The sequence below is a fragment of the Pseudorca crassidens genome, chromosome 2 (genome assembly GCF_039906515.1).
Source record: "Pseudorca crassidens isolate mPseCra1 chromosome 2, mPseCra1.hap1, whole genome shotgun sequence".
Lineage (NCBI taxonomy): Eukaryota > Metazoa > Chordata > Mammalia > Artiodactyla > Delphinidae > Pseudorca > Pseudorca crassidens.
The window spans coordinates 31,682,535-31,708,746 of record NC_090297.1 but is presented as its reverse complement, the minus strand read 5'-3'; the positions used below and the strand labels follow the sequence as shown (position 1 = coordinate 31,708,746).

Sequence of the window (26,212 nt, the reverse complement as noted above, 5' to 3'; positions counted from 1 at the left end):
GTGAGCCACCTCATGGGAACTAGCTCAAGTGAGAGTTTGTAAGTCATGAACTGAGGCGAGTGGGAATTAGAGAAATGGACAGAAAGGAAAGACACTGTAGAAGTGAAATGGACAGAATTTAGCATCCTGATAGATATGGGACACAAAGCAGGGGGGAAAAAAGGGTAAAAAATGAGGTTGAGGTTTTAAGCCTAGGAAACTGGAAGGTTAATGGTGCTATTAGTGGAAATGGATGGAGAGACAGAAGAAAAGTGGTGCAATTTGGAAATGAAAGTAAGTTGAATTCTTTCGTTTGTTTCTCCCACTAACGTGGAGCAAGCAAATACTTTGTAGCTCAGATAAGAAATAAGCAAGCCATGGATGGGTAGAAGTAAAGAGACTGAAGAGGAGGTTATCTGAAGAGGGCCCATGGCTACCTAGATAATACATGATCAGCTCTACAACTCTCATACTGATTTCTGATTAGTTATCATTTATTTTTAAAACTGAGAACAGTATAAGCTAAAAGTGAAGACATGGTGTGACTTATTAAAAGCTCAAGTGACACTGGGCTAACTTATAGCTATGGAAAGAGAAAGCACTTCCTTGGAGAAGAAAAGTATACTGCCTGTCTCGTGGCCATTTAGTGAAGGAAGTCCATGCATCTCTTGAATGCTCATTTAACAGAACCACAGACTAGCTCCTAGATGTAAGAACATCTAATATTAGGATAAGCTAACAGAAAAGAACATGATAAATTTCAATTCCAAGTATCGAAAACATTATTTATAAATATGAATGGAAAAAATCTGTTTCCAAAACTCAGAAAATAACTTGGCTGGATTGTAGGAGTCTGCGTCTGCTGTTTGGAACCAAGATTATACTGCAACAGAACACCACCAAAGAGCAATGAGTCTTCCAGGTCTCAGAAATTTATGGAGTAGCTGAGGCTCATTTCCTGAGTTACTCTGGTTATGAGGATCACCTCTAAAAACTTATCTCTCTTCAAGACAAAAGCCGTTAAACACCTACCAAAGCACTGTATGAATCATCCAGGGGCTTTTAGAGCACCTCAGTGATACAAGTCAGAAACCGCCTCGGACCTATATTCCTCAAAACCCCAATGGCTTTACCTGGCTGCTGCCTTGCTGAGTAGTCCTGTCCATCTAGTTTCAAGACTCTCCAACTGCCCAGTGATCTTCTCTCTATCAGCCCGCTCAGCTGCCTGGGCTATTCTGCCTCCTTCTGCTTGAAGCATGTCTACTGTGGCCTTTCGATCATCTAGGAGCCGCTGGAGCAACTGATGTACATGTTTAAAAGGAATGAAAAGTGATAACATGGGGTCACTTTAAAATCTGAAACAAGGAAAACAAACAAAATCCAAAACCTCACCCCACTGAGCCCTAAGTTTAATTGAATAATGAAGGTTTTTTTTTTTTCATCCTAAGGCAAAAACATGAGATATAATTCCTACCACCCATATAAACTTTTCCTACACTTAGGGTTTTAAATGGAGCAGTGACTATCATTATGTGACTGATAGGGAACTTAGTTTGAACCGGGAGAAAAAGGCACTGAAATGGAAATTAAACCAAAAATATATACATATATAGATAAAACCTTATACATGATATACATTATTTAAATACTGCTGACCCCCAAAACACTAAAAACCTCTTAAGATAAAGTGGTGACTGAAACACTGAAATAGGATAAGTGAACAAGCAAAATGGTTCAGTTCAATACATGTCATGGTAATCTAGGAGATTATAAAGTAAGATGATGAAAATCAATTTCTGTCTTTCTTTTCTGGATCACACAAGGTAGGTTAGGATTCTACTAAAACTCCTGAAACCATAAGCAAATGTGTTGTCTGTCATTCCCTACGGCTGTTACAGTTCACTGCCCCAACATTCTCACTTACCTTCTGTTCTTGGATCTGTGCTTTCACCACTTTATACTCAGCAGATGGGGGTTTCTGATTGGCTATGAGCTCCTCAGTGTCTGCCAACCAGCTGAGCAATGGCTCCAAGGCATCTTGGAACTTCCCACAATGCAACAAAGCCTCCTGGAGTTGTGCGATTCTTTGTGCAACCTGTATCACAGACATGGAGGTTCATTACGAGAAAGGAGAGAGCTTTTAAATGACTACTCACCCCTTTTTGTAACTACAGACTGGAACTGCAAATTTTTATTTGCATTCAGGTGCCAGGGAAACCAGAGATTGCAATGTCTCTTTTCTCTGCCCTCCATCCCCAGTATACTCACCTTTTTATTCAATGTGTTCCACCGAGCGTTGATCTCTTCCATGTCATGTTCCAAACCCTGCACATCACAGTTTTTTCCGGCACTCTGGATCAAACCCTGGCCGAGTCCATTCACCTGCTGTAGTTTCATCTGAAGAGGATCCACCTGTTCTTTCTGAAACATCTAGATAATTGTAAGCCAAAGAAGATTTAATCTAAAGGCAATGAGATCCTCTACACCACACAGCGACTGGTTATTCTTGGGAGATTTATGATTTAACAAGGGACGGCCAGGAATAACAAGAGAAAACAAGCCATTTGTACAGGAAAGGATCAAGGAAACGTGGTTTCATATTTCAATACATACATTCTCTTATGGACAAGTAATTACAGAGAGTTACAACACTACTTAGGCATTTAACTCAATGACTCATGGTTTGTCTTTGTTTGTTTTTTAATCTTCTTAATTTTTAATGCAAAAAGCTATAGAGAATAAAAGCAGCACCAGCCTCAAGATATCATGAAAGTGTGATGCACATCAGTCCTAAAAGGGAAGACTGACTAGTATTTAAGATTAAGAATACCTTGGGGAATAGCTTTAATTGACCACTGATACATGCAAGGCTCTTCTCTGACTTGGACTAATAACTCAATTAGCCAAAACATATTAATGGTGTGAAGAACACCAACCTCATAGCTTAATCCCCCTGTGGCTATTTAACTCCATTCTGTTCCAAGGCCACAGACCACACACAGCCAATAATCTTGAAATAGTATTCTTCTGATTACAAAGGGAAATGGGCCAGTAATACTGGGAGATGTCCTTAACAACTTCAGGCACCTACTCTGAGTAAGATGCAGGTATACATAAAATATTTTTAAAATAATGATACTATATATCCATGTTCACCATGAAACAATGGAATTTTAAAACAATATGAACAAGTATAACAAGCCATGTGAATGTTTCTTTCTAATGCAGTCAAGGTCCATTATTACTTGGAACTTTCTAAAAGGAAACAAAGAGTCACAAGAGAACAGTACTTTTGCCACTCTAATGGTATTAAGGAAAAGAATGAGATAAATATTTGTCCCTAAGATCAGATTTCTCTCAATTATCAGAGGATAAAATGAGCCATATTTCCACTAGTCTCGATCTATTTCCATTCTTTTCTCTTCCATAAAAAGTTCCTTCAGTTTCAGTAAGACAGGTGAGCCAATTAAAGCCAAAGAATGACAGAAAATCGAAGAGGACAAAAATAAATGTGAAAGAAAATTATAAGTTTGGGTAAGACTAGTTTTGGCCTATGTGAGACCACAGATCACACTAGGATTAGGAAAGTGATTCTAGCAAGAGTGGTCTGTGGCTGAACAAGTGAGTCACCAGGGAGGAAAGGCTCCAGGGAACACTGAAAAAGGAAGGTTATACAGGTACTCACCAGTGGGCTTCATTTTACACTATAATCCGACTACACCATATTTTGTTAGGCAACACTACAAGGCAGTTCAGTTAAAAATGACTGTTACTCCGACAGAATGGTTCCCAGAGAAAGCAAGTGCTATGATTCTATTTTGTGTTAAAGATGTTTTCACTGCAGAAAAATCAGAGCAGAGGGGGGAAAAACAACTCCCACGGCTTAAGCTGCTTGAGTGCAACAAAACGGCTGTGGGGCAGGGGTTGGAAAGGCAAAGAAAGCAGAAATGCCTAAGGTACAGAGAGAAGATGTCAAGTCCACACTGAAGAGCCCCCTTTTACTCAGTAATTAAATCCTGTCTCATGCTATGACTGACATTTAATTTTTTCTCTGTTGTGCCAATATGGTAGCCAACAGCTACTTGTGGCTCTTTAACTAGAAATTCAGTTCCTCAACCACACTAGCCACATTTCATCGGGTCAACAGCCACGTGTGGCTAGGGCCTAATATATTGGGCAACACAGAGAATACCTCCTCTCCTGGCAAGAAGCTCTATGGGCTAGCAATGTAAATGACACAGAAAAGCAAAAATAAAATTTTAATAGCTTAACAATCTCTTTCATACAACACAGCGAATTCTTTTCTTAAAATTTGGATTTACTTTGTTCGTGAAGATTTCACATAGAAGCATTAGAGGTTACTTCATTTCCCATGCCCACTCTATGGATTAAGTTGACAGGGAATGGGTATTTGTCTCATTTTTTTCCCCAGAAGTTAAAAAATATATGAAAGTGCCTCTAGATACTAAGTACTGTTTAAATATTTATACTGAACACCAGTGAACAGAATGTTAAAGAAAGTAAATTTGAAAACACTTGCTCCTTTTCTCTCAACTCCCAAATAAAGCTGTTGTGCAAAACCAGTGCTTTTAGGATACATTAAATTCCTACTCCTTACTATTTCAGTGGGACTGTGCCATGTTATTAACTAACCAGTGCTGGCAGTCATTTCCCAGAGCGGAACACTAGTAAAAATTATTGCAAGGCTGTAAGATGTAACAGGGACATAAAACAGAAAACTTCCCAAAGAACTTCTTCAAATGCTTTTATCTTTGGTAACACCACAGTCTCCCAGTTTTCATCCTGACTGATCGTTTTTTGATGTCCTTTGCCCGCTTCCTCTTCTATATCTCCAAATGTTAGCCTTTGTGGGTAGGGATAAGAGTAGCACGTCAGTCCTGAGCCCTCTTCTCATTCCACACTCTCCTCTAAGCAATTCTATCCATTCCTACGGCTTTAAATACTTACCATGATAAATGCTCATCACTCTAAAATTTATAAGTATCTTTTGAATTTCAAATCTGGATATCCAACTGCTTGCTTAATATTGCCATACAAATGAATCACAGGCATCTTGAACTTAAACATTCCAAAATCGAACCTGCTAATTTCCTCTTCCCCAAGTCTGTTCTTCCCTAAGCAATTTACTACCGCCCCCATTGTATGGCTGTGAGCATAACTGACGCCATTTTGGGCCCTTAGAGCTTCTCGCATCCTTTTGCTGACCCAACCCAGGACTGTACCGTACAGTAAATCACTTCTCTGTTGTCACGGGCTTTGTAGATAATAGATATTGTTTAATAATCATCAGGACCCAGTAGCCCCTATGCTCTGTCCCCAAACAATGATGAAAACCTTCACTGACATATATTCCTGGCGCCCATGAGACTAGTACCCATTCATAAATCTTGACTTAGGAATGCACGTCCTGTTTCCAAGCACCTGCTGCCCCCACCCCATAAACCCCAGACCCTAGGTTAACTGTAGAATTGCCCCAGTGGCCCCCTGGGCGGTGCAGAGTACAGCTGCGAATGCTTCGAGTTGTTGTCTGTCTAATCTCACCCTGACAGTAAGTTACCCTATAATAAACTGATCCATTGATTATATGGAGCTACCTGCCTCCTTTTTTGGTCTCAAGATGCCTTCTCGGTTTAATGAGTACTTTTTGTTCCCTCCACCCTCCAACACCCATCCACTCAGTTGTGCAAACCAGAACTAGAAGCCATCTTTGATAACTCCCCCTCACTCCCTCCCAATATGAAAGCCATTATCAGGTCTTATTGATTCTGCCTCCAAACTGTCTCTTAGATCCATCCAATTGTCTTCAAATCCACTGACATCTCTCTAGTCCAAGCCACCTGGACAATTGCAGTAATCTAGCAGCCTTGTTTACTCTGTCCTTGATCCCCTGCAATCCACTCTAAACACAGTAGCCAGTGTGATTTTTTTTTTTAAGTTGCAAACCACTCTGTGTTTTCTGTATTCCATGTCAATAATCATAATACGAACTAACAAATATAAGACAAAAGAAATCTGAGAATTATAAACCCCGGATAATGTTGAGAATGTTTACTGTCAGTGTGAACCAGTTTTCTCTATCTTTAAGCTGAGAGCCATCTTTTAAAAAACGTAAATGACATCATTTCACTCCCCTACTTAAAATCTTTCAATAGCTTCTTACGGCTCTTAAGGTAGAAATCCTTTTGAGGACTTCTTTCTCAGCCCCTGCATCATCTGGCCCCTTCCTAACTCTCCAGGTTTACTGCAAGGCACTCTTCCGGAACCCTTGCTCACTGTGGTCAAGCCACTTGGCTTTCTTTTAGCTCTAACATGCCAAGCTCTTCCCAGTTACCATTTCCTTTGTCTGGAATGCTCTTCCCTCTGACTCTCTAAGTAACTAAATAACTTATCCTTCAGGTTTTAGTTTTAAAATTCCTTCCCTGACACCACAATTGAAGTTAAATACCCCTATTGTTTCTCATCATAACCTTTATTTTTTATTCAAAGCATTTGCCACATTTGTAACCATGTATTTGTGTCATTTTTGTTTAATGTCTGCCTCCCCTACCACAGTATAAGTTCCACAAGGGCAGGGACCATGCCGATGCTATTCACTGCAGAAGCCCCAGTGCCTGGCTCAGAGTAGCTACACAATGAATATTTATCCAGTAAATGAATGAATCCTTGCATAGAAATGGTGTTAGAGAAAGCAAACAAATCCATAAAAGTTCTGCTGATCAGCTGAGTATTCAAACACTGAACCGAAGTTGCGGGGCTCCCCAGTTTTTGCTTAAAGAGACTTTCTTGGCAAATTTTAATTTTATCGAACCACTGTTTTATACAAAAGGTTTTTTTCTTCCATTGAACCAATGACTGGAAATAAGACTAAGGAAATCTAAACATGAGGAGAGGGCTTAAATAACCACATATTGTTCTTAGTGGGCCTAGCATCCCACTACAGAAATAGCAAGCAAGTTCTGGCCTTTTGCTTCCTCTATCAAACCTTGTTGCGATTGCAATTGGAAAGCTTTTATCTATTTTAACCATGTATGCATGTGTACATTTGTACATACACATGCAGAGGATCTAAAGCAGTTCATTTTAAATCATAGATTTTACAGCTGGGCTACAATTTCCTTCTCCTGTCATTTATATCAGGCAATATTTCATAAAATGACAACCTCCTGTAGCTGGAAGGATCCTTAGAGATTACCTAGCCCCACCTACTCATTTTGTAGATGGGGAAACAGAGATCCCAGAGACTGATATGAAGGGTTTCTCTGAATATTCTTCCTTTATGCAGATGTGACTGGCTCTTTATAATGTAATCCCTATATTTCATTGATTATTGCTGTAGGCTTTATACTAGAAATATTCTGTATAATCAAGAATGCTGGTGACTTTGGATAGGTTGCTGGGATCTTAGTGTCAATCCCAAATTCAGTAAAACTCAGAAAACTGAATCAAATCCCTCAATCTGAAAGGTGATGCATTCTAATTTGATGGGATGCCTAATTACAAAATAACTGGTGAAGCCCAGGTGACACTACCATCACTCGGCTAAGCAGGAGGATCTGTGGCACAGTTGACGGCTTATAGCCTACAATCAAGACGATTTTTCATTGCTGGCAGCTGCATGTTTAATGGGTCCTCCAGCTAAGGCTGCCCTGGAAGGTTCTGCAATGGGGTGAACCCAGCTTTCTTGCAGCATCCATGGATATTCAGGAGATTAATATTCATCCACTCGCAACAGGGAAGGCATATTATGAAGAAGGCACTGTTCTGGGTCCCGGGGATGGTGTAAAATCAAAACCATCTCCTCAGTCAGTAACCCCTGACTGTATTTGACTAAACTTCTAACTCCTTCACTGCTTACCAGCGACCAAATGACGGCAGGACGGTGAACTGCAGAAAGCTGCCACTTTCAAAATCCTTTGACCAAGAATATGCTCAAGGACAGGAAGCCTGGGAAGAGGGTTCACAACACATTCTGTTTTCTAACATCAGGAATCTCAAAATCCTGGAGCTAAGAGAGACCCAGGAGGACATCAGCCCAATTCTCATTTTATGGATTAAGAAACAAGAGGTCCAGGAAAGGAAAAGTGACTGCTTCAGGATACAAAGTTTGACAAGATGACTAAAATGTCTCTTTTTCATAAATATTATTGTGCCTTATTAGGCTTTTAAAAACACACATTTGTATTAAAAAACTGTTATTCACACATCTACATATGGCTTTCCTCCAACCCGCCTTGGTGAATTCTTTCAACTAACCAACATATCTATTCGAAAGGGAAAGTGTCGGGGGGCTTCCCTGGTGGCTCAGTGGTTAAGAATCCGCCTGGCAATGCAGGAGACACGAGCCCTGGTCCGGGAAGATCCCACATGCCGTGTAGCAAGTAAGCCCCTGCGCCACAGCTACTGAGCCTGCGCTCTAGAGCCCGCAAGCCACAACTACTGAGCCCATGTGCCACAATTACTGAAGCCCGCGCGCCTAGAGCCCCTGCTCCACAACAAGAGAAGCCACCACAATGAGAAGCCTGCGCACCACAATGAAGAGTAGCCCCTGCTCGCCGCAACTAGAGAAAGCCCGTGAGCAGCAACAAAGACCTAACGCAGCCATAAATAAATAAATAAATAGACAGATAGAAAGGGGAAGGGGGGGAGCATATTGATAGTAATTGAAATCTTCTATGTTTGGTGCGTTGAATGGATTATCTCATTTTATCCTCACAACCCTCATAGGGTTCTTCTGCCTTAACAAATGAAGAAACTGGAGCCTCAGGACATTTAACTGTCTCAGAGTGGTTAAAAAGTACTCCAGGTCTCACTCCAAAGTCCACATTCTAGCCTCTACCTGACTGCTGACATCACCGATGAATAAGCAGCCTCTTGATTTAGGAAAGAACATGCTTATTGTAAAATTCAAAAGCAGAATCACCCTTTCTTGTTAATAATCTTTTTCAAAATGTAAGCCAAAAACTGTTTACATCCCTGTTTTCTTTGGGTTTTGCTTATGTCTGAATTAAAAACAATGAGTCTGAATTATGAAGTTTTTCAGCAGATAAAAACACATTTTCCCCATAAACTCAATAAAAAGACCAAAAAAGCCCAGGAAAGCCCAGACACCTCAAAGGGAACCAAAGAAAGAACAATTTGTGCCCTTTCTAATCACCACCAAGTCAGAGAACTTGCAAATCTCACTTTACTTTCCAGATCCTTCCCCAACAACATGAGCAACAATTACCTCATTTGAATTTAATCCATCAACTGCAGCCAGAGGCACTTTCCCATGCAGCACTGTGCCAGTCACCTCTTTCATTCCAAATGCTGGGGAATCAAGGTCCTCCTTGATCCACATTCCAGCAGGGGAAGCCTCCTCTAGAACAGGACTTCCTTCTTCTAAGACAGGCACTGAGTCAGTATGGGCAGTATCTCCCTGGAAGGGTACGCCAGCAGGGAACACTTCCTCCACAGCAGGCACTGCAGCAGCCGGGGCAGCAGGCTCCCCTGGGGTGGGCACTGCAGCAGTAGGGGCAGCAGGCTCCCCTGGGGTGGGCACTGCAGCAGCTGGGATGGCAGGCTCCTCCGGGGTGGACACTGCAGCAGCTAGGGCTGCAAACTCCCCTGGGGTGGGCACTGCAGCAGCTGGGGCTGCAGACTCCTCTGGGGTGGACACTGCAGCAGGCAGGGCTGCAAACTCCCCTGGGGTGGGCACTGCAGCAGCTGGGGTGGCAGCCTCCTCTGGGGTGGGCACCACAGTAGTGGGAAGTGCAGGCTCCTCTCGGGTGGGCACTGCAGTAGCTGGGGCAGCAGGCTCCCCTGAGGTGGCAGCCACCCCTGGGGTGGGCACCGCAGCAGCTGGGGCGGCAGGCTCCCCTGGGGTGGGCACTGCAGCAGCTGGGGCGACAGGCTCCCCTGGGGTGGGCACTGCAGCAGCTGGGGCGGCAGGCTCCACTGGGGTGGGCGCTGCAGCAGTGGGGATGGCAGGCTCCCCTGGGGTGGGCACTGCAGCAGCTGGGGTGGCAGGCTCCCCTGGGGTGGGCACTGCAGGAGCTGGGGCTGCAGGCTCCCCTGGGGTGGGCACTGCAGCAGCTGGGGCTGCAGGCTCCCCTGGGGTGGGCACTGCAGCAGCTGGGGCGGCAGGCTCCCCTGGGGTGGGCACTGCAGCAGCTGGGGCTGCAGGCTCCCCTGGGGTGGGCACCGCAGCAGCTGGGGCGGCAGGCTCCCCTGGGGTGGGCACTGCAGCAGCTGGGGCGGCAGGCTCCACTGGGGTGGGCACTGCAGCAGCTGGGGCGGCAGGTTCCCCTGGGGTGGGCACTGCAGCAGCTGGGGCGGCAGGCTCCCCTGGGGTGGGCACTGCAGCAGCTGGGGCTGCAGGCTCCCCTGGGGTGGCAGGCTCCCCTGGGGTGGGCACTGCAGCAGCTGGGGCTGCAGGCTCCCCTGGGGTGGGCACTGCAGCAGCTGGGGCTGCAGGCTCCCCTGGGGTGGGCACTGCAGCAGCTGGGGCTGCAGGCTCCCCTGGGGTGGGCACCGCAGCAGCTGGGGCGGCAGGCTCCCCTGGGGTGGGCACTGCAGCAGCTGGGGCGGCAGGCTCCACTGGGGTGGGCACTGCAGCAGCTGGGGCGGCAGGTTCCCCTGGGGTGGGCACTGCAGCAGCTGGGGCGGCAGGCTCCCCTGGGGTGGGCACTGCAGCAGCTGGGGCTGCAGGCTCCCCTGGGGTGGCAGGCTCCCCTGGGGTGGGCACTGCAGCAGCTGGGGCTGCAGGCTCCCCTGGGGTGGGCACTGCAGCAGCTGGGGCTGCAGGCTCCCCTGGGGTGGGCACTGCAGTAGTGGGGGCGGCAGGCTCCTCTGGCGTGGACACTGCAGCAGCTGGGGCTGCAAACTCCCCTGGGGTGGGCACTGCAGCAGCTGGGGCAGCAGGCTCCTCTGGGGTGGACACTGTAGCAGCTAGGGCTGCAAACTCCCCTGGGGTGGGCACTGCAGCAGCTGGGGCTGCAGACTCCTCTGGGGTGGACACTGCAGGAGCTGGGGCTGCAAACTCCCCTGGGGTGGGCACTGCAGCAACTGGGGTGGCAGCCTCCTCTGGGGTGGGCACCACAGTAGTGGGAGCTGCAGGCTCCTCTCGGGTGGGCACTACAGCAGCTGGGGCAGCAGGCTCCTCTGGGGTGGGCACCACAGTAGTGGGAGCTGCAAGCTCCCCTGTGGTGGGCACTGCAGCAGCTGGGGCAACAGGCTCCTCTGGGGTGGGCAATGCAGCAGCTGGAACAGTCCCCTCCAGGGAGGATTCTGCAACAGCTAGTAGTACATCCTCCTCTGTGATGGCCACTGAAGCAGGTGGAGCAGTCCCCTCAGGAGCAGGCACTGCAACAGCTGGGGCAGCAGCCCTCTCTGTGGCTGATACTGCAGCAGCTGGGACATGTGCCTCCATGGTGGCCACTGGAACAACAGGTATACCCTCCTCTGGGAAGGGCACTGTAAGAGCAGCTACAGCAGTTCCCTCTGGGGCAGGCACTGCAGCATCTAGGGCATCTTCTTCTACAGTGGGCACTGCAGCAGTTGGGTCAGGCTTCTGTGGGATGGATATCCATTCCTCCAAAACTGGTTCCGTATTACTAGCCTTGGTAACTTGTTCCTCCAGAAGGATATTTAGCAATGAATCTGAATCTCTCATTTCTGTTTCCCCTCCCTCCAATGAGGCCACATTCAGCTTGGGCTTTATGTCATTCACAGTTTCCACTCCATTTCTGCTATGTCCCAGTCCTCCAACCTGCAGGTGCAGACTCAGGATCTCTGACTCTGGGGACTTCCTCTGGAGATCCTGGGAGACCCACTCTGGGAGGTCTCTAGGAAGATGTGCTGGGGCTCGGTCCTCCAGCCTGGCATCATAACCCAGTGCCTGTGCTTCACCATCCTCATCACAAGCTCCTTCCACGGACAACAATTCACAAAGGTCCACATCTCCCAAGGAAGTCAGACTGTTATTTCCTTGATTGATAGCTCCTTTCTCACCTTCCCAATGAATCTCTTCTGTTAGTAAATGTGAATCATATGGTAACGCCTCTACTTCAGATCCTGAGGTAACATCTATTAGTTCATAGCTAACAGCAGAACTGAGGGGGACTCTGTCCACACACTCCTCAGCATTCCCCTCAGCTTCACTACAGTCCAGCTGGGACAAACTGCCATTTTCTTTGGCCAGCTTGGCTTCAAAGCCTGATACATTTTCTTCATGAGAAGCCCTGTGATCAGAGTTGGACAATCCTCCTGGGTCTGGCTTTCCTGGTGACTCCAGATCAGCTGGGTGTCTAAAGTTAAATTCCCCTGCAGTCTCAGGGCTAAAAGGCACTTTTTCACCCTCCTCCTCACTAACAGTGGAAGCGTCCCTCACGGTATCAGAGTAGGCAGTAAGTTCCAAAGTATTAGGCACCTGAGAAGAATCCAGGGCATTAAAATAGTCACAATCCAACCCAGGATCAGAGTCCTTTGCTCTTACATTTAAAAGGCCTACATGCTCCTTTTCTAAGGCAGCCCCTGGAAAATGACTAATTACAAGTGAATTTTCTGCATCCTGGGATGGGGCCAGCCCTTCAGAAGAGGCTTGAGTCTCCAGCTCAACTAAAGGAGTTACTCCTTCTTCACATAAACACTCCTTTTCAAGTTCAAGAAACATCTGCACTGAATCTGTGTCAGAGAGCTGCTCTGAATCGGCAGGACCAACAGTGCATTCTAAATCTGAAACAAGACCCTCTAGCCCCTGAGCAATTCTGTTTCTCAGTTCTCCTACAGCACTCTCACCTGTTAGGACACAACTGTAATCAAGCGATGCATCCTTGAAAACAGACGCCAAAAGGTTCTTAGCTGGCTGTGGGTCATCAGAACAACAGATCTGACCAAGAGCTAGGTGGTCAAAAGTCCCCAAGACAGCAGCTGAGAAGTCGGCTCCATCCTCCACCACTGCTACAGTGTTTGCTTGCTCTCTTTCTTCGAAAACATCTGCCAGGCTGTTCTTTTCCTCATCTGCCATTAGAAAAGTCTTTCCTCTCTCTGACAGTTTCTCTTCCTCCCACTCCTCCTCAGCCTCCATCATGATCCATCGCTCATCCTCCTCAAACTTTAGCTCAGACTCTGTTTTCTCTCTCAGGCTGGGGGTTATGAGAATACGCAACTCTGGATCCAACAGCTCTTCACTCAGGCAAGGGGAGAGAGGTGGCATTTCTACAGTGCAACCTGTGTCCTGAAGGGGGTGCTGCTTCTCGCCAAAGCCTCCCTTAGCCAAACTTTTCATGGCTCTGGGCCAGGTTGCACTTGAGAATCTGTGTTCCTGCGTTACATCTGTGTTACCACTTGCTGCTGCAGCTTCTGACTCTAGAGGCTGGAAATCACGGGGAGAGATCTCACTGTGCTGCTGAAATCTGAAGTCTTGGCAATCTCCACCTAAGGTTTTCACATCCTGCCCTTCTGGAATACCTATGGATTTGGACACATGTTCCAGAGTTACGGACTCTGACTTAGGTTCCCTGTGGTCCAAATGACCAGAACTTTCTGTTAATGCAGAACTGGATTCCTTCTTCTCTTGCAAGCAAGGATTTGAAGCACCAGCTTCGGAAACCTCACTGAGAGAAGCTTCCATCCTTTCTGCAAATTCTGGGAAATTCGGTGGCATGAAGGACTTCCATGATCTCCTGTTAACATTGTCTTTGCGTTCTGCATTTGGCCGCCTTCTGGGTGGCACAGGTGCTGACTTTTGCACATCACTGCTTAGCTTTAGTGCATCAAATATTATTCTCTCATCCAACTTTTTGCCTTCTGGTGCTCTGGATTCAAAAACATTAGCTGCTGCTCCTAATGTACCATTGCTGGATATAGTACTTCCTTCTATCTTTTCCATGGTGCTTTTTGAAGTCTGATTAAGCTTTGACCCCTGGTCAATTTGTTCATTTATCCTCATTGTATCATATATAGATCGCTGCGGAACATAGCAATCCTCTATATAGCCATCCTCTTCCTCTCCTTTCCCCAGGCAGATGGGGTTCTGCCTTAAACAGTCTGGCCTGCTGAGTGGCTTACCCATATTTTTCAAACAAGATGAACCATCAACCTTTAAAAAGTTTCTCACGGGTTCCCCCAAAATGCATTCTGCTAAGTTAAAAATCCTTTTACATGTTCGTAACCTCAAACCACCAATTGGAACTTCCCTCCAGAAAGGCCTGGAAGTCCCACTTTGAAACCATTCTGAGAGACGCTCTAAGAAGAACAGCTTTTTCCTCACAGGTTAGCAGCCTCATACTTGCAGGCAAATAAACGGTACAATGTATTCAACAAACAAAATAATTCCTTCTATGGCTTTTTTGTTTTTTTAAGAGCACTGCTCTTTCCAATTTAGTTTAAAAAATCATCTGATATTGACAAGTCTTATTCAATATCTAGTTCCACTCACTTCTCACCCAAGCAGAGTTGGAAGCAGAGGATTTATATCGATTGTGTCCTTTAATAACAATGGCACAGCCCCTCTGGTCTTCAAGTATGGCCCAAGCTCCTAGGAATTCCTTTCATTTTATCCTTAGTTCCAGCCCTGGAGAGTCCAGCTGGTCTGAATTAGCCATTCGTCCTCCCTACTTCGGGTGTTTGCATTTGAACTGGGCTGGTCGGCGGATATTCCTGCAACTTTAAACACAGGAAGTCCTTCATTCGCGGCCAGCTTGGGGCTTCCTGTCTCCAAAACATCATGGCATTGTTGTGGCTCCCAGAACAGCCCTGCGCCGTGGCCGCCAAACAAGGCGAGTGGAGCCCGGCGCCGGGCCTTTCAGAGGCCGGCAGGCTGCAGCGGCGGCCGAGAGTCACTCGGAAGGGCTCGCTCAGCGCTGCTCCCCCGCGCCGTGCCGCGCGCCCCGAGGGCCAGGGTTGCCTCACCGCAGGCTGGCAGGTGGCTCCCGGCCGCGCCGGCCTCCGGTCCCGCGCTCAGGAAGTTAGTTTGTCCCTCCGGCAGCTGAGTCCCGCATACTGTGGGCACCGCCTCCCCCGCCGCCTCCAGTCCCCGGCCCGCAGCCGCCGCGCCGCGGGCTGCATGTCAAGCAGCCGCCTCTATTCTCCGCCGCCGCCGGCCCCGCCGTCCTCCCCGCCCGCAGCTGTCACGGTCCCGGCATGCAAACTTCTGGCTGGGAACAAAAGGCTCCTCTCGGGCCGAGCGGGGGCGAGCCCTCCTCCCTCGCGCCGCGCGGCCCGCTCGCCCGCCGCTCGCTGGAAGTGCTCGGCTGGCGGAAGGCTCTCCTCCCCTTCCCCGCGCCGCCCCTCCCGGGCAGCCCCCCTGGACGCCGGGGAGCGCGACGCGGACGGCTAGGGGAGGAGGGCAGGGGCGGAGCCGCGACGGGGAGCTGCCCGAGCGGGAGGGAGGGGGCGGCGGAGGCGATTGGAAGCCGAGGCACCGAAGGAGGGGCTTCTGCGCGGCTCCGGGCGAGGGAGCCCGGCGCCGGCCGCTCAGCTCACAGGCCCACACCCACCGCGCCCCGCCGGGCCGGAGGGAGAGCCCCGCCCCCCGAGAGGGCGAGGGGCGGGGAGCGACACCCGCGTGAGTCTCGGCCGCGCCGCGCAAATCCCCTGACAAAGGAAAGCCCCGCCCTCCTGCCGGGGGCCGGGCCCCCGCTGCCCCCGCCGCGTACCAACCCGCCGGGCTCCTAGCCCAAAGGGCGAGCGAACCCAGAAGGGGCGCTCCCGCCGCCCCCCAGCCAGCCGGCTCTGGCGAGGGCCACTCTGGGCCCCATCTGCCGGCAGGGTAGCGATGCCGCTCGCATCGCTCCCGGATTCGGTTCTGCCGCCAAAGGGGTGTCCCTAGTCCCTCCAATGTCACCTTTAGCGCGCCTCTGCCGGGCCCAAGAACACTCCAGCCTTAAACCTGGCACTTAAATTCGGACCGAGTTATTGGATAAACTCCAGCACCACCTCTCTCCGGCTCCTCACGTACGTCAGGTCTTGTTCCATTCCCCCTCCAAGATTTCTTTGCCCACAGATGTGAATGGTGTTGATGACTGAGGAGTAGGGAATTGGGGGGCCGCGCGACGGTGGAGATGCTGGCAGCAGTGCCCCACGCCCAAATACCTGGGCTCCTTTATTGCTGGGCACATCCAAGGAAACGTGAGCTCCCTGGGGCCAGCTAAAAAGCATGGGTATTTCAAGTCTCAAGATGGAAAATACTAGAGAAAAGTGGCCCACAATCCCGTCCACAGCTTTTTGGCTTTTAGAAAAGCCACCTAGGACTTTCCTGGTGGCGCAGTGGTTAAGAATCTGCCAGCCAATGCAGGGGACAGGGGTTCGAGCCCTCGTCCGGAAAAATCCCACACGCCACGGAGCAACTAAGCCCGTGCGTCAGAACTACTGAGCGTGCGCTCTAGAGTCCGCAAGCCACAACCCCGCGAGCCACAACTACTGATGCCCTTCCGCCTAGAGCCCGTGCTCCACAATAAGAGAAGCCACTGCAATGAGAAGCCCACACACCGCAACGAAGAGTAGTCCCTGCTCTCCGCAACTAGAGAAAGGCCTGTGCGCAGCAACGAAGACCCAAAGTCGCCAAAAATAAATAAATTTATAAAAAGAAAAGAAAAGCCATCTAGTCATCTGGTGACTGTTAAACAAAGAAAGTATAAAGGGCAACCCACGAAACTGTCCACCAGAGGCAGCTTCATATCTGAAGGGGTGTAATATGCTGCTCCCTTTGTGATGATCATTTTCTGATTTTATGAAGGAAAAAAAGTCTATAAATTACTGAATTGACCAAGTGGTCAATACAGATGGTAAAACTTATGGAAAAGTTATTTCTGTCCTTTACACAGACAGTAAGTGAAGCCAATAGTTGGTGTATGGAGATCTGGCAATGAAACCCTGAGCTGAGCCTTAGGCTTACTTGAGCCAGAGAGGTCCTTGACAAAAATGAGGTGTCAGCTGAAGCCTGTGATCAGAATTAAGCAGCCAAAAGACCGGCAAAATGTCTTACACTTCATTTCTCACTTTGAAGCTGATCAATTTCTGCCTACTCAAATCCAGAAGACTCTATCTGTAACTGAAAGGGAGGATGTGCAGACTAGATTGTGTCTTGACAGCCTTTCTAACTTGAATATTCTTTAGTTCTAAAACTGTTAAAGGAGCTGCCCCAGAATCCTGAGTCCTCCTGGTCCTACACTGCAAGACACTAGAAACACTGTCCTCTGAGGAACAAACAGCAGAAAGAACCAAGAATGCTTGACCTAGAGAAGTTTCCCAGCAATATGAGGAAGTACCTAAAGGGCTGGCAAGTGGGGGGAAGGAAGCTTGTTCTGGATGTCTACTGAAGCTGGCACACTAAGATCCAAGGGCAGGTTTCAAACCGACAAAGAGCTTCCTCACAGCTATTCAAAGAATAGGGTGTCCCCTAAAGGGATGACTTTTCTGACCCTGGAGGTGTCTGAGCAGAAATTCAAGCAATCACTTGGCAGGGATTTGGGGAACGAGATTTACAATTCCTCTAACAGTTTGTTCAAGATGAATTTTAAGGTCCCTTCAAACTCTAACACAATGTGCCTGGAAGGCTTGATAAGCTTACAGATCTGATAACTTTACGTTTCAGGGAATCTGGGTTTTAATTTTCCTTTAATTATTAAGTACAACTGGAAAAACCCAGGAAAGGCAAGATCAATTTCACTAGCAAATCTCCCTGGCCAAATACACTCACTTATGTGTTGAGATATCATAACAGACTGTTTAGTGTGCCAGGGGCCCTCTGTTCGGAAGAATCTGAGCAATTCTGGCTCTGGACTAAGGGTGGGTGGTTATTCTATTATAAAGAATGATATTGATGTGGAATCACAAACTTCATGGCCAGAAATTCCTTTCCTGTTTCCTCACCAAGGCAGGTGCCAGTCAATTCAGTCTTTTCTTAATCCCTCCCCACACCTATCTACCTTATTCTCACCACTCTCACCAATGCTCCATATTATAATACAAATAAATAAGTGGAGCATTTTAGCAACTATGAAGTTCAGATTCAAATTACTTATCAGCTTAAGTCACACTCTCTGACTAGCGTATTAGGAGACCATTACAGATAAATCTCCCCAAAATTCAAACACATCCCCAAATGCAAACACAGCCTTGTGGAAAGGATTACATAAAGTTGGCCAATTATCCCACCCCCCACCCCCGCAAAAAGTACTTCGCTCCTTATGTAAAATCATCAGTTTGTGTTTAGAAGGAAAGGAGGCACAAAGTCTCTTTCCTCCATGTCTTATTTTTTTTTTTTAATCTGTTCATGAGTTTCTCCTTAGTTTTGGTATGTGGAACTCTGCCAATAGCCATCTCAGTGACTGAAATAAATACCTGATACAGCTTTCAACTTCTTGTTACCCTGACAGCTCCAACAAAAAAAAAGCATCTGTTCATTTCACATGCTGTGTGTAAACTTTTAAAAAGAGAAGTACAGGGAGCACCCCTTTGGATGCTTCCCCCATTCCTATAACACAAATATCTGTGTTGATGCCAAATTTCAAATTAGTTTCCAATTAATTGATTACAGAGTTCAAAGAATTCTCTACTCATTTCAAAATTCCTAAGAACAGAATTGGTGTCAGATTTTCCTTTGGTGAACTTGGAAGAAAGAACAGTCCTGGCCTTTCCTGCTGTCTCCTAATTAAAATAGCAAGGTGGAGTCTCCTCACACCCTAACACAGCTCCCTTTCCAAGTTTTGGACTTGGCACTTTGCCTTTGTCTGCTCCCGACTTTTAAACCACCAGCCTCCTAGGAAAATCTGGAGACCCTAGATCCACACTTCCTCAGATTCTATACTGCCTTTTCATCCACCTCTCTCTCGGAGGATTAGTGCTGACTAGAGGAGGGGACAGAAGGCTGGTTGGATCTTGCACATTTAAAATTTACAAAATGCCTTTCATCTTATGATCTCTAGACTTCACAAGCGTTTATTTAGTGGCAAGTGGAAATTCCACAGTATTCGTCTGAACCCGTTGGGCATCCGTCACTACCATCCTTTTATTACATAAAGATGGCTACAGAGTGGCTCATTAAGCAATGCAGCATGATGTGAAGCTTGCTTTAAATGGGATACTAAGGACTTTGATGCTCTTTGAGTTCTCGTGTATTTTTGAACTCATGAGAAAACTTTCCACACACTCTTCAGGAACTCTCATGACCTCTGTAAGCCCTTTCCTGCTTGTAGACTTTCCAAAAGACAGTGTATTAATCCCTCTTTAGCCACTCCCCAAGACAGTAGTGATGACAAAAGCACAGGGCTTTGTAAGTGAGAAAGGGCCTAACAGAAGCACAGGGCTTTGTAAGTGAGAAAAAGTCTAACAGAAGAGTGGGAGGAAGGAAAGCAGGGGATTACGGAGGGAATCACATTTACTCATTAGGATCTGGATATACAGAGACAGTAAAGAAAGGATTTCTAAGTGAAGGACTAGAGGCAGGAAACCTAAAGAGGTAGGGACCCTAAAGAAGCAAATTCAAGGTTATCATGGTTTAAGTTATAGGATATATGCAAGGGAAAGATATGCAAAGGTCAGAATGCTAAGTAGCTCAAGGCCAGTTCATGAAGGCCCTTGAATGCCAAGCGTGAACTTTTGCTTTATTCAGAACACCATGACTACACCAAGACTTACTTATTTAACTTACCAGGGGGTCATGTGAGTTACTGAGTGGTGTGTGGAAAGTTTCCTAAGAATTTGAGCCTGGCTGCTCATTCAACTGCTGTTTAATATATATTATTGCATTAAAAAATCCAAATCCTTAATTTACAAATGACGCTTGGGGTGCTAAACTTACTTTTCCAAAGGAACACAGCTATTAAACACCTAAGCTCTTAAGATTTGAGCCTAGGTCTGCTGATACTGCACTGGTGTAATATGTATAGAACAGAGCATAGTTGGGGAAGATGGAAGGTGGAACAATCAGCTAGGAGGGTTACACAGTTTAGGTAACAGGTAACAAAAGCCCGGACTCATGAAACTGAAGAAGGGCGTGATAAAGAAATTGCAGAGGCAGACGATTTGGACTTTACAACTGATCTGATAGAAGGTAGAGGTTAGGGGGAAAAATAAATTTAAAATAAGGCTGTCATATTACTCTTGGATGACTGAGGGCACAGTAGTACTGTAAGACAGCAGCAGGGAGGAAGAAAACACTGCAGGAGACAGCACATTCCATGTGGAGCATACTGAGTGTGAGGGACTCAAAGGCTACCCATGTGGAGGTGTCCAGAAAGACTGAAGTTCAGGGCAGAGATAGACACGTGGAAACTTTCTCTTGTAGAACGGTGAGGGGTTGGACATCCTGGGGCTGAGTGTGGAGAGAGGGGAGAAGAGGGCAGATGACAGGATTTTAGGCACCACATGTTGGGGAGGTAGAAAGACAAACCAAAACAGAAAGCAGAAGAGCAGCCAGAGAAGAAAACGGAGAGAGCACAAGGTCAGGAAAGTAAACGGACAGGAGGGTTTTAAGAAAGAAGATATGATGTTAAATGGTGCACAAGGAATGAGGAAGACAATGAGTTAGACAAGGCCACTAGCCTTGGCAACTAGGATGTCAGGAGGTACTTCCGAAAGAATGGTTTCAGTGCAGCAATGGGGGCTGGGTCAGACTGTAGGGGATTAAGGATAAGCAGTGGTGAGAAAGTAAGTATTGGTCCTCCCTTATTGCGACTCTTCTTCTGGCTTCCATGACACTGTGCTATACTGATGGTACCTTTCTAGCCAGTCCTTCTTTTGTGTCTTTGGGCTCCTCTTCCCATCCTCTTAAGGCAAGTAATTCCACAAGGTGTAGCCTTGGTTCTTTTCATTTGTTCAATAAATATTTATTGGGATCTACTACGTGCCCTAAACTATGCCAGACACTAAGGGAGAAAGTGATGAGCAAGACATGATCAGGAGCCTATGTTCTAGTAGAGGAGACAGACATTCATTTTAATTCAATTGCAATAAGTACTCTGAAGGAAAAGCAAACAGTGCTATGAGAGCATCTGTCAAGGGCCCTGATGTGGTCTGGAGGTTCAGGGGAGGCTTCCTTGAGAAAGTGACCATGTGGGCTTTCACTTAACACCAAGAGGAGCCTTTCCAATTCTAGGATGGCATGACTTCACAACTTTCACAAAGTAGCAACTTCACAAAGGTGCTTAGCTATTTCTATGAAACATATCCCTGGGCTGAATCTCTAAGGAATCTTGCTGTAGGGGTCCTCTCTCCAACGTTAGAAAAGGAGGTAAAATAAGTAATACAGAGTCAAGAGATTTTTGAAAACTCTTTCATTTTGTTACTAAAGCAATTCTTATCACTGATCACAAACAAACAACTTAGGTTTGAATTTAAAGAATTAGACCCAAATCAGAGCTCTTTCTCTGGGAGTGAACTGCAAGATGAGAGAGATACTAAATGGTTTACTTGAATGGATGCAATGAATTCAAGCTGGAGAAGACCTAAGACAGGTTCAATTTCTTTGAATTCTTATCTTCTTCTTCCCTTGCTCACAAATACACGCAACCAGATACTAGAAACATATATTTGCTGAAAGCTTTTCTGTAAAACATCTTGATCTGGTATATGTGCTTGGCAGAGAGATTAATTGTATCTGTGTTTTTAAGCTGTTTCCTCTGAAATTAAGCTGATATTTTTTCCCCTCACATCTTAATGTTTTAATTAAAGATTGATTAATATTAAGAGGTGTCTCTCTCAAAGATGCTGACTTGGTAGTTGCCATTGTATGGCAACAGAGGAAGGTAACATGGTCTATGCTAAAAGCTAATTAGGCCAAGGACCCTGAGATCATTAAAGCTGATCTGCTAGGTAACTGAGTGACTGGGGAAGTCACTGAGCTGATAATGGCTTCTGGTTAATTCTGGTTAATGATTTGAAAATAATACTGATTTGTAGAGCACATAAACCAAGGTCAAAATGGTCTCAGAGAAACTTGCTGGCTGTGGGATTCTGATATCAATGAATGAATAAATTAATTAATAACCATGTATATGTATGTATGTGTACATATAGCATATTTAAAGCTGTGTTAAGGAGTCATGACCTAAACCTGCCTATGTATTGCTGGTATAGGGCTGGAAACAAGCTCTTCATTTGTTCCCCAGAAAAACTGCTCAGGAAGGCTCTTTGTCCATCCACCTGTTTCACTGCTGTTATCAAACTAATTTACTTTATCTTCATCATTTCCATTTTTTCAAGAAGAAAAAGAACTAATTTAATCTGGTGCTGGGTCTTAGATCAGAACTTCTGGGGAATGATCAAGCTGTAGGCACCAAGGGAATACCTTTTCTTATTAAAAAGATTTCATAATATTATAATTTGTGTGTCTGGATACACTTCTTAAAAGAATATTATCATTTATTGAGCATTTAATATCTGCCTAGGGTTTTCATCTACATCACTTCATTTGATTCTCATAAAAACCCTAAAGGTAGGATTTACCACTGTTCACATTTTATAGTTGAAATAACTATACAGAGAGGTTAAGTAATTTCCCCCAAGGTCACTCAGCTAGTAAATGATAGAGCCAGAATTCAAAGTTGAATATTTCTGACACAACCTCGTATTCAGTTTTTCTCACTACGCCAAGCTGAATGAAGTATGAAGATTCTTCTTGGTGTCAACTAGTTGAGTAAATGACAACGACTCTAATGTAATGGGTAACTACAAGACAGTATTTCAGAACCTGGCTTTCTTCGGGTGCATCTCAAGTAGTAAATTCCTTAGTTTTACTTTGTTCAGGCTAATACTGAAATGAAACTGTGTTTCTTTAACATATGATAACTAGTAGAGAAGGAAGGGAGCCCAGAGGCAAGATGTAGAGGTGAGGAATCCAGGCTAGGATTAGAATTTCTCAGGACACACAAGGATTTACCTCAAGTGTTGCGGAACAGTTAGCATTTTGAATCCTAAAGTTCACGTGGCGTAAAGAGCACTCATTCAATCAGTCAAATATTCACTAATCTCCAACTATGCATATACCCATATGCTAACTACTTTGAGAGACACAAAAATGGATATATTAAGATGAGGGATGGGACAATGCATATAATCATTAAACGCCAAAATTAGGCAGTATATGATGAAGGCCAAATGAGTTACACATATTAAGTGATTTAAGAGAACAGGAGAAGTAGTGAGCTAGCCTGGGGCGGGGGGCGATCAAGAAGGTTTTGAGGAGGTCAGGTATGAGTAGAAATCAAATAGGTAAAATGAATAAGAAGTGTTTGGGATAAGTGGATGGAGTGAATGGTCTATATAGGAAACAAGACTGGATAGACAGTAGGGATCAAAAATGTGGTTCCTAAGACCGGAGAAGCAAAAAAGTGGAGGCACAGACACAGACCAGTTTTGCAGGATGCCACCACTTAATCCATCAGATCGGATGGCTCCTGCATTGATCTGGGGGAAGGATAAGCACTCACAGAAAGAAGGGTGAATACAGACAGGTGCTAAGGGAAAACCACCTTGGAGGCCCAAGTTTTAGAAGGCTACAGCATAATTTATGTCTGTTTTTTCCGTGGGAACCATGTGCATACACGCTAGCTGTCCAATCACACTAGCTCTCTGCATTCCTAACAGAGGATCTTTTGTTCCAAATAGCAAGGCTCAAAAGAGACAGTCTGATAAAATCACACTGAGGTCAGTACTCCCAGCTGGTGCAGGGCTGATGCCATTCCATAACACACCCTACAGGAAGCAGCTTGAGATACACAGCTGATTGATTTCCACAGCAGGAACCTTGTGGCAGGCAGGGTGGGGTGGGGACTGGTCAAGCATGGAGAGAATTCTTTAGCCACTGACTCAAATTAGTTCACCAAGATCCTGACCTGATCCAACAGATCTGTACAAGTCATTCTCAGAACCAACACTGTTTCTTGACTAAATTTTGAAAAAAGGGAGGAAAACCGCGAAGCTTCCCCAGGCAATGGGACTATTTCATCAGTTAACTCTTACTTGTTATGGAACCTGAAAAGGGCAAAATATCAAAACCCCCTATATTTCTAGAAGTGGGCTGAATAACCCTTTATTGTAAGGGGCTATCCTGTGTATTATAGGAAATTTAGCAGCACCCGCTAGATGCCAGTAGCAGCCTCCCCAGTTGTGACAGTAAAATATGTCTCTAGACATTGTCAAATGTCCTCCAAGGGCCAAAACTGCTCCTCCCACCCCCATTGAGGGCCACTGGTCAAGCACAAGCTTTGGTGCCAAACAGATCTTTCCAATCCCGGCTCTAACATTTATTTGCTCTGTGCTTGAACAAGTTACTTTAACATCTTCAAATCTCAGTTTTCTTACCTGCAACTGGGATTTTAAATATCTGATTTACGGGGGTTTAGGATCAGAGATAATTTAGACTTAGGTCTCTCTTACTGTTCTTACCACTATATCACCACCACTGCAATTCTTTGTGCCTGTTTCTCCTACTGCACTGTTAACTAGAGACTATCTGAGACCCCAGCTCTCACCACAAGGACTGGCCCAGAGCAAATGCTCAGAAAGATGGACTGAAAGGAATACAGAGCCCCTTCCTCCTAACCCCCCAAAAGTGATCCACAGACCATCACCCTGCAGCACACCACTTATTCTCATCCCTGGGTAGCCAAAGTTCTGAAAGGTCCACATTTCAAATCACAGTACTGGTGGTAGGAAAATAGCTTCTGAAGGCCCAGGGGATAAGTGTATCCCATTAATCTGCCACAGCCACTAACAGAGACTGGTATTTGAAAAGTACTCGGTAGTGGCACTGGCAAAGTAATAAGGAAGGTGGGGAGGGAGCACATTCTCCCCATAGCTAGGTTTTTCCAACCAGGACAGCTGAGACTTGGGAAGAGTCTGTCTGGCAGGAGACAGCCTTTTGGTGCAGTAATGCTTTGGTGCAGTGACCTGACCTGAACTGACTCCCTGTGGGACTGATTTTATTCCTGGTAAACCAACCACCTCTAACAACAAAATGCCCTTAAGAGCAACTCATCGTACCTCCTAGAGAATCACCACTTATGGCTTGTGTACCAGCCAGTTAGCTGGAAAGTGCCCAGGACTAGGCTAAGGCTGAGACCACTTACCATGCATTCTAGACACAGCGAGAAACAGCGCCGCTCTGCAAGTCTGTGCTTATCTCAATCACGTCCACTAATCAAAAATCAACAATAAACACAAGTTCTGCACAGGATAAATTCCAGTTTTTCTGGACACACATGTTTCACATGATGATCAATCTTGGTTGCAAATGCTACATGCTGACACTACATGTGGAGGATTTCAGTAAATTCAAAGAGAAACTCCTCACTCCTTCCTTCTGGTTGAGGATATATTCGCTTTTGCTTTAAAATCTTCCCTTTGCTATCAAAATTTCCAGATGGATTTTTGTGAAATCCATCAACACTTTCTTGACGCCCTTCCATTTGATTTTACTACCTTCACTGAGGCGTGAGGCTCCTTCAAGATGATGTAATGGCTACAATCTTGGGATTTTGCTTGTGGTGCTGATATTTAAAATATTAATGGCCATACTTTAAAATGGGGCTGGAAAAAGTTCAACGTGAAGCAAACTCAAGGGTCTTAAAGGCTCCTTCACCTTCTCCCCACCCAGCTGCTACGGTGTGGGTGGAGAGGATTATTACAGAGCATTGGAATTCTTGGGGGGGGGGGGAGGGAGGTGCAGAGGGGGATGGTCACATAAGGGTTATAAATATCAGCGGCCAGAGCTGTGAGCTCCTGGGCTGAGGACAGACTGTAGTCTCCCCTTAAAGGCACAGAGCAAGGAAGCTCCCTCAAGTATTTCCACAAAGGAAGTTCCTCTTCTCCACAGAAATGCTCAGCTGAACACCTGCAACAACCAGTCAACGCAAAAGAAACCGCAGATGCCAGGAAAAGGGACGAGGTTTTTAAACCAAACACAGATCAGCACCAGCAAAAATAAAGAATCCAGGGCCCGGCCTAAGGGTGTTGCTAACTACACAGTCATAACCAGATTACCAGAAGGCAGCGTGCCACGTCAATATTTATCTTAACGAGCACCTTTTCCAACTGAGTCCTAAATTTCCCACATACAGGTGGCACTTTTCTCCTATCTAGGGCAATGGTTCTCAACGAAGGGAAAATTTTTCTTTCCAGGGGACATCTGGCAATGTCTAGAGGCATTTCTGGCTGTCACACTGGGGAAAGGTTGCTACTGGCATCTAGTGGGCAAAGATCAGGGATGCTGCTAAACGTCCTCCAATGC

General features: G+C 46.0%; 1 protein-coding gene across 21 annotated transcripts in view; it reads right to left on the bottom strand.

Annotated features, from left to right (window-relative positions):
* MACF1 (microtubule actin crosslinking factor 1) overlaps positions 1-26,212 on the bottom strand; it is a 341,804-nt gene that overhangs the window by 52,206 nt on the left and 263,386 nt on the right. For 20 of the 21 annotated variants that reach the window (XM_067725581.1, XM_067725580.1, XM_067725586.1 and 17 more), the window contains 3 exons: positions 2,248-2,409; positions 1,904-2,074; positions 1,113-1,279 (listed from right to left, as the gene is read on the bottom strand). In XM_067725581.1, coding sequence (XP_067581682.1) covers positions 1,113-1,279; positions 1,904-2,074; positions 2,248-2,409 — 500 coding nt within the window. Of the gene's footprint in view, positions 1-1,112; positions 1,280-1,903; positions 2,075-2,247; positions 2,410-9,226; positions 14,999-26,212 lie in introns of those variants that run through there. The other variant, XM_067725601.1, reaches the window with a different exon arrangement.